Consider the following 9,270-nt stretch of genomic DNA (forward strand, 5'->3'; position numbering starts at 1 on the left):
GTGGACTTGATAATTACCAAGAGGACAATTGTGTAGAGAGCTCTGAGGTTTCATGATAGTGTTTAAGTCCAAGTTTGAACTTTATAGTAGATAAATATATCAATAAACATAGCATACTAGCAGTGTTGAATTGGAATTTACCCCAATTCTTGAATGCACTCATGAAGTGTAGAATTTGTTTAATTCAAGTTATGGAATTGAAATTAGACTGAATTGGAATTGAAAAAACATTTAATCTTTGGAATACCATATTTCTACATTTCCCATGATGGAATTAATGCCATTAATATCAAATATTGACTGCAGGATTTGTTTTAAATCTTTAACTTTTATCTAAATTTCCAGTGTAGCTAGGCTGTCTGAACACTGACATGATCAGCTTGAAAGCCTGAGGGAATTGAATTTGAGGAATTGTCATTGATAATATTGACTTGGGAAATTAATTATTGGAATTTACCTAACATAGGAATTGAGACTGACCTGGAATTTGAATTAAACAGAATTTACAGGGAGAAGGAATTAATCAACACTAAGTATGAGTACTTTGGCCATTAAACTCAAAGAAAAAAGACACCTCAGAATACATTTTATTTTCCTCAAAGCTTTATTGACTTACAGAAGCGTTGACAGTTTGGTGTTGGTCTTGTTTGTGTACATGAAACAGTGCTTCAATCCTTTCCATGATTTTGGTAAATTAGAATAGAAAAAAACAGCCATTGCTCAAAGTGTTGCTATGGTCTAAGTCTAACAGCTCAAGTGTAAACTAGACTCAGTGTGGTTGCATCAAATGACACCCTATTCCCTTAGTGCACTACTTTTCACTAGAGCCCTATAAAAAGTAGAGCACTATAACATAGAAAAAAATGTGTCATTTGAGACTTGCCCGGTGTCTGTGGTCAAACAGAAACATTCAGTAAAGCTGGTTTCATCTCCTCTAAACAGTGTCTATCCTACCTAGCAACAACCCTACCAGATCAGCAAGTACCCCAACGTGTCAAAAAGGCACTTTCAAAGCTGTTTGTTTAGTTTTACTCACAAACAGAAATATCCCATTTTGCTTTCTCCTCATCCCCGACAGTGTTTTACACCCCCCCCCAGTATGCTGCTGCTAACTATTTTCTCTTCTCAATAGACATGCTATGTGATGTTCACTCCAAGTCATCATGGTTCTGGGTGGACTCATTGATCACCTGATGAGGGGGAGGGTTATAGTGAGTACGGCAACACTTTACTTGCAGCTTACAGGTATAATGCATTATAACTTGTCATAAGAATGTATGTGCCTTTATGATGTCTTAGTGTCAGGCCTCAGTGGACTTATGTCTAACATTAAAGTCGAACGGACAGACTTCAAACTCAGCCTTCACTGATGTAATGTCTAGTACTTACATGACCATCTCTAGTTTCAATGGTCTTGATCACAACCTTCTTTGACAGGTTGTCAATCATTGGTCTTGCCTCCAGCATGGATTCTGCAAGACGACGAAATATTGAATAGAGCGCAACTTGGATAAAATGATATTAAAATGTTCCACTCGATACAACACCATATGATTAACCGTTCTTGTCAAATCAGTAACTGAATTTAATTATTGCATACACCTTTGTCGCCATATAAGCGGTCACATTCCATTACATAATTTCTCTTTGAGAAGGACTTTCTGAGTCCCATCTATCAATAATGCAAAGGCTCAGCTGCATCACTCGGAGGTTATACGAGGATAGTGCTGCTGGTTCTCTGGTGAAGTTGTCAAGCTAGTGTTAAGTATATCCTCATGAGTAACACATTTCCACAGGAGGTAGTGCTCTGTTCTAAAGCTTTAAAGGGAACCTACCTCTCAAGTTAAATGATGAGAAGTTGGGCATGGGAGTGGTGATTCTAGGAGGGATAAAAAGACAGAGGGGGTAGGAGAGAAGGAAAAGCGCATTAGACACAGCTAGACGTCTGAAGATGAGAAACTGGCATGCAAACCACAGAAACACTAATCTTCCTTACAGGCCCGTTTAATACGCTTATCTAGTCCAGAGGAGAACACAAGATAAAACCTGTTTGTTTCAGTCTTGACTCATCTGTCTCTTGTATAAGCCACCATAATAAACTCCGAAATACACGTATTGTGGACAAACACCAACACAGGCAAATATATTTCCCTATATACACACACACACCTCCCCCTTTCCCCCCTCATTATCTCTACTCCCTCATTCTCTGCCCTCTTTCTACTTTCTCTGCTTATGTCACCTGCTCCCCTCTCCCGCCAGCAGCTTGGTAGGCATCTCTGTCCATCATCATGACCTCACCTGCTCTCTTCTCCCTCCAGCAGCTTCCTGTAGGTGGCGATCTCTATGTCCAGGGCCATCTTGACGTTGAGAAGGTCCTGGTACTCTCTGAGGTGACGGGCCATCTCATCCTTCATGTTCCTGATGTCGTCCTCCAGGCGAGAGATGGTGTCTTGGAAGTTATTAGCCTCGCAGCCAAAGCTCTCCTCCAGCTCCCTCATCTGACGCTCCATGGACTCATTCTACACATCATAGGTTGATAAGAGATGACTGATTGTCTCAGGTTAAATTACGCTATGCTCTCATATATAAGTTTCCCTGAGATGTGGCTGTAGGAGTCTAAGTAAATATATAGTAGAGTCAGGAAGGGACTAGCTCCAACAAGACAGGCCATTGTCTGAGGTAAAGAGATGCTACACTGTAGTACATTTCAAAATTCTCTGCAAGGACACTTCCAGAAATTCCGTTAACATTGTATTGCATCTGGGTTGTTAAAATCAAGTCTTGGGAGGACACCAGAATGCACTCAGTCAGCCGAGGTGGTTTTGCTAGTCTATTTTTTTTGCATTCAACCACTCATTTCATTAAAGTTGCATTTCATCTGACTCAGCACAGGAGATGTTCTGCCAGTTCTCCTCACTCTAGTAGTACACTACATTTCCTCTGGAGTGAGATGTAGGGTTTGCTGGACACTCACTAGCGAGGCCCTTTGCTCCACTAGGAGCTGAAAGGAATAAGTCAGTCAATAGAGGAAGTGAACAGGGATAGTGGTTGCACCGGAAGTACTTACAGTTCCTTTGAGAGAGTCCACCTCACAGGTTAGGGCCTGTACCTGACGCCTGTACTCGTTAGCCTCCTGCTTGGCCTGCCGGATGGCATCGGTGTTACGATTCGCAGCCTCCGACAGGTCAGCAAACTGAGGGGGATGGGGAGAGATAAAGATAGATGGGAGAGCGAAAGAGAGCGGGCAGAGAGGCCTTGTTAGTTTTCATTAAAGATTAAAAGGCTTTTTAATTAGCCTTAATTGATGTGTGGGAGTCTGAGGCAAGGGGATATAGACAGAAGGTGAGCGTGAGCAAGAGAGAGGGACTTGTGTGAGAACTCTGCTCTACTCCTGAACCCTGAGATTAAAAGCTGAACGCTCAGCCTCTCACCCTGGCTGTAAACCCAGACGTTTAGCCTTAACGTGAAACAGGCAATTTGTCTCTCGCTCTCTGAAAACACTTTTACAGCATTAGAGAAACCACTTTGTATTACCTTTTATCCAATATGCATTGTCCTCAAATGTTTCCATTTAGTTTTCCATTGAGAAGATCAATATGCTTTAGAGCAATGCACCCTGCACTCACCCAGACCATTGTCATTGACTCAATGAGTGGTCAGCTGTCCACTCAATCCACTGAGCCCTACAGCACCATCTGGCCTGTTAGGAGACTGAAAAGCTAATCCTACAAGGAATAGCCCTGTTAGACATTTCTACTCTGTCATCCCTAGAGCGATCACTGCTGCAACTGCACACCAGAACTGCTACTGTGCTTTGTCATGGTAGGACAGCTTTGGATTCGTAAAACAGTTAACTAAAGAGCATTTGCAATCAATCTTCAAAGATTTAAAAGCCTGATGTTGTTCAGCTCCATAGCAAGAGACTAGCCTACTACGTCCTCTCAAAGTATAAACTTTCATTGTGATTAGTGACAGACGGGGCCAAAGAGACACGAAGCCAGTGTGAGGGATTGAACGACAGGTAGAGGACAGACAGTGTGAGGGATTGAACGACAGGTAGAGGACAGACAGTGTGAGGGATTGAACGACAGGTAGAGGACAGACAGTGTGAGGGATTGAACGACAGGTAGAGGACAGACAGTGTGAGGGATTGAACGACAGGTAGAGGACAGACAGTGTGAGGGATTGAACGACAGGTAGAGGACAGACAGTGTGAGGGATTGAACGACAGGTAGAGGACAGACAGTGTGAGGGATTGAACGACAGGTAGAGGACAGACAGTGTGAGGGATTGAACGACAGGTAGAGGACATACAGTGTGAGGGGACACAGATGCATCCCAAATAGCACCCCCATTCAGTGCACTACTTTTGACCAAAGCTATTTGGGACACAGCCATAATGTGAGTGAGGGGGTACTGACCTTGGACTTGTACCAGTCTTCAGACTCCTGGAGGTTCCTGCTGGCCAAGGTCTCGTACTGCACACGCACGTCCCTTAGGGCAGCCGTCAAATCAGGCTTGGCCACATCCATATCGATCTGGATATGCTGATCCTGGATCTGTGCCTGCAGCTCAGCAACCTCCTACAGAATGGATAAAGGAGGGGGACGGTTACAATACTGATCTTAGATCAGAAGGTTACCTCACTGGCTAACGTCCAATAATGTACCGTGGTCACAGGTGTTTGTTACAGTATACTCAATGTAGATGGGTTGTTGGGTAACTTGATGTAAACCAACATATTCAGCCAAACCCCTTCAAAAGGGATTTTTCAAATTGATTTTGCTGTTGAACTTCCTGTGCGGGGGGTTTTCCTCCTTGATCTAAGTCTTTGCTCCACCTGCCATGCATTTATCCTCTAGACAGTAATTCTCAGACTTCCGATCCGCTGAGTGTGTAATCACCATGGCAATGACCCTGCTGGCCAGGCCAATACCATGATCCTCTTAAGCCTTGGTGATGGCGGAGGTGGCCGGACACAGACTGTCCGAACTTGGCACAGGTGGGGGTGTAAGGTTAGATGGACAGACTGTTAAGTGACAACACCATGGTCACCTGACACCTCTCACCTGTCCCAACAGACATCAGATGACCTGGTCATTCAGCGTCCTAATAAACACTAACTATCCATTGGGACAGGTGTGGGTGTCAGGTAAGGTTGGAGGGGCAGGTGTTAACCTCAGTCTCACCTCGTCATGCAGTTTCCTGAGGAAGAGGATTTCCTCCTGAAGAGACTCCACCTTCCTCTCCAGGTCCAGACGAGCAAGGGAGGCATTGTCCACATCCTACACACAGGAAACATTTAGCACAAAGTTCTACATCACATTCTAGATCCCATACAGTGGCATTGCAGAAAATAGTGGTACATAAAATGTTTGGGTAAGAGTCTAAATGGCATATGAAGAGTATCATGCCAAAAAGCTACACATTTTCACAAATGTTGGTAAATTAGCATTTGCTCTTTAAATAATTAGATAGTGAAAAAAATGTTTATCTAAATCATGAGATGGGGTTGTTCAATGCCATGTATTTGTTTGAAATCACTTGAGGGTTTCATGTCATATCAAAATGCTATATCCACCTCACTCGCAAAGACAAGTTCAGTCAAATGTAACAAATAACTAGATTTTTAATAAAGAAATGTACAAATTATACACATGACAATTTGTTATAATTCAATAAAGTCATGTCATTTAGCAGGTGGTCTTATCCAAAGAGATTTACACTAAGTGCATTCATCTTAAGATCAATCGCTAGGTGTGACAACCAGAGTCAAAAGTACAGGATACAAACATTCCATGTCAGGTAAACAATGGCTATATAGCATTTTGCAACAAAAAAATGTATATTTTCATACACCTAAAATCTATTAAATATATAATTTTTATTTTCTTGCACACATGAAGCAATCATTTTTGATGAAAAAACAAAAATGTGAAGTGTGTATATAGCATTTTGGAAATTAATATATTATATAAAATACCTTTTAATCAATTTTCCAAATCCAGAGACATGGTCTCCTTACTATGTCTCAGGTAACTTCTGTATAATGCATTGTATTAAACCCATATTTTTCACATCTTGAAGGCCTGTCAGTGCTGAACATCTTGAGCCAAACTCCCAGCAACACCATGTCATTAAATCACACAGAAGCTGTCATTTCCTGTATTTAAAATCCCTAATGAAGAATAAGTGAACAAGCAGCGTAGTTACTGGGGGAAAATAATCAGTCAGGAATCAGATAAAATATATTTTTTAAATTAAAAAAAATTAAAAAAATCAGCCTCATGTCAATAAAGCTCAATTTCTAAGTCTTTCCAGCATAAGTGCCTTACTGCTGGACACATACAGATTGCTGGCCTCTAGTTTCCGCTCTGTCACCCTCTGGCCCGGATCCGGAGAGCCCTTGTTGCCAGCGCCAGATGTACTTGAACAAACACTGTCTGTTTGTCTGCTGCCTGCCGGCCGACCAGTGTGCTGAGGTCAGTCAGTGCCGCTCACCCACCCCTCCTCCCCGCCACTGGTACCGCCCACCCAGACAACAGCTTGCTTTGTCATTTAACCCACCTCTCCATCGCCTCATCAACAACAGAAACAATGGCATTGGAGAATCAGCTTTCCTGCCATAATTTCCAACTGGGACAAAGCTGTCCATTGAGCTCTGTGTTTAAAACAGACAGTGACACGGTGGCTGGCCCGGACCAGACCGGGCCTGGATGGAGGAGAGCTGCTGTGGACCTTCCTCTGTTCGGTTCTGACAGCCGTTTCAACAGCTGGGTTCTTGTAACATTATATTTGACAACCTCACCCCGCTAAGTGTTACACTGGCAATTCCCCAAGGGGAGAACAAAGGGATAAAAAAAGCAATGTAGGCTAGAAAATGGCATCTTGATAAGGATGAGGTGTATACATAATTCTAAGAATAGGGATTAGGTTGTGTATATGTTATCAGGGAGCTCCACTTGATTTCATGTTCTCTGCAACAAAGTTGTATTGCTCATTTGAATGGGACTGCATTCTGAATGGGGAGGCCACTGAGGTGAAAGAGAGGATCAATAACCACCAAGGTCCTCAGTAACAAAGCTGCTCCTCACTGCAATGCCACCAAATGAATGAAAACCAATGGAGATTTGATCTAAATCCCCCAAATACCTTCTAAAATGTCTAGAGTAACACTTGAGTAGCCAGCATCAGTGGAAAGGCACAATCATTCTATTATAAACTGCACATATTTCCCTCCATGAGTGAACAGCAAAAACGTTTTTATTTTACCAGGGCGTGCCACTGAGACCAATGTCTCGTTTGCAATGGAGCCCTGCATCTTACAATTACATACATACACACTCGTGTCAAAATTACTTGGTCAAATGGAGTTGGTTGCAACACACACAACATGGCTGGCTGTTCCACGAGAGATTGTCACTGGAGGTGAAACATCTCTACATGGGACCTACGCTACCACGCAAAGCAACTTCATCAGGCATGAAGTTTATCTTCACATTTCAAAAGACATGCTTTAGTAGGAAAAAACAATCACAAGTACTCAGTATGAAATGAACAGGGCTATGTAGTTTACTGTGGAAAATAAAATATGGCGTCACACATGTATAAAGATAATGTTTGTTGTTTTTACATTTTTTTTTAGATGAAGAATGAATAGAATGCAGGGATACTGTGAATGGGACTTTCTACCATACCTGTCTGAAGCTCTGCAGGTTGTGCTCTGCTTCCTCTTTCTGGATCATCTCATCTTGGAGCCTGAGAATAGCATTGGAGAGTATTATATAATGCATTTCAATTGCCACACCCACATTTGGTGAGGAAGTCCTGGAGTATGGAAGGCTGTAGAGCTACTCTTGAGTTCGACTAATATCACCATAACATCTTGAGTCTTTTATCTGAGGTTACTTTCACCAATAACTTACTCTTTGCAATCGGCTACAACGTTTTTATATGCATTTTTTGCCATATGTGATTATTGGAAGTGCAAGAAAGGAAAATTGTTCCCCTTTCTTTAAAAACAGCTAAAATAGTCCAATGGAAAGTTGCCATTGGAAGAATGAGCTCATTTAAGTATTTCGTGATTGCATAATATGTTCCGTGCAAAACTGCATCCAGGCCTTGAACAAAACAGCTAAAGCTATGACAGTGAAAAGCGCTTAAAAGCCCTTAATCTGCGTGTAGTTCTGGGGCTGTGGGCTAATGGCTTTACAAAGAACCAAAGAATGCATGGGCCGTTGCCAAGAGAAACATTTTTGGGGAATTAATGAATGTATTCTAACAAAGGTCTGGTGGAACAAAAACTAAAAAGGGACGTGTAGTGCATTAATAGTTCATAGTGCTTCAGAGATGGGGGGGGGGGCATTTAGAAAATTTAATTCATTCGTTGCCTACTTCTCTCTGAGCCTCTCGATGTCCTCTCCCAGGTTGTCCCGGTCCACTTCGACATGGGCTTTCTCATTGGTGAGCTGGTCCACCTGCCTCCGCAGATCCCTCATCTCATCCTCGTACAGATCCCCGATACGGGACGCGCCTTTGCCCTTTATCTGCTCCAGCTCCGCTAACAGGATCTTGTTTTGCTGCTCCAGAAAGCGCACTTTGTCGATGTAGCTGGCGAACCTGTCATTGAGGTGCTGCATCTCCGCCTTCTCGTTGGTCCGGTTGGCTTTGAACTCCGAGTTGATGGCATCGGACAGGGCGAAGTCCACGGTGTCCGATGAGAGCCGGGGCATCGGGGCGCTGCTGCGAAGTCGGACATTCTTGGAGGCGTAGATGCTCGGCGGAGCGGAGGAGACGCTGTAGGACATCCGAGAGGAGCGCACCGGGCTCGAGTACTGGCGGCTAGACAAGGTGGACCGAGCCATCCCGACACCAGGCCGTCCTTCGCCGCCGAACATCCTCTTGTAAGAGGATGAAGAGGTGGTTTGCCTGTTGGTTGTCCGGTTCATATTGTAATCCTTTGGTCCCTAAGGTTTCTTCTTTCTTAAAAAAAGCTGTGTAAATGCCTTCTCTCAAACTGGACTTCCACTTCAGTGTGTGATGAAACCTCCGAACAGTACTACCCCAGCGAGAACTCTGCAGTAGACCAATGTCGGATTTTATAGTCCACTCCTTTATGCAAATCACATGTGGGTGTGATTGACGAAGCCCGGAGCCTGTGAAAACACTGGTATGCGCGCTGAGGGCATTGGCCCATTCTTCTATTGTCCGGCAGACCCTTTTGTTCGGGGTTGTTTTTTCCCAGTTGCCATTTGGCAAAAGCCAGGA

The 9,270-nt window shown here is 43.4% G+C and overlaps 1 protein-coding gene across 1 annotated transcript; it reads right to left on the bottom strand.

Annotated features, from left to right (window-relative positions):
* Nucleotides 1-585: 585 nt before the first annotated feature.
* On the bottom strand, nt 586-9,090 carry vim (vimentin). The gene is made up of 9 exons (XM_071415068.1): nt 8,398-9,090; nt 7,701-7,761; nt 5,193-5,288; nt 4,425-4,586; nt 3,071-3,196; nt 2,302-2,522; nt 1,836-1,879; nt 1,390-1,472; nt 586-1,190 (listed from the first exon to the last, which is right to left on the bottom strand). Exons 1-9 carry the CDS (start codon nt 8,949-8,951, stop codon nt 1,149-1,151), a joined length of 1,389 nt encoding a protein of 462 aa, XP_071271169.1. The 5' UTR covers nt 8,952-9,090; the 3' UTR covers nt 586-1,148.
* Between the last annotated feature and the right edge of the window lie 180 nt (nt 9,091-9,270).

The sequence above is a fragment of the Salvelinus alpinus genome, chromosome 8 (genome assembly GCF_045679555.1).
Source record: "Salvelinus alpinus chromosome 8, SLU_Salpinus.1, whole genome shotgun sequence".
Lineage (NCBI taxonomy): Eukaryota > Metazoa > Chordata > Actinopteri > Salmoniformes > Salmonidae > Salvelinus > Salvelinus alpinus.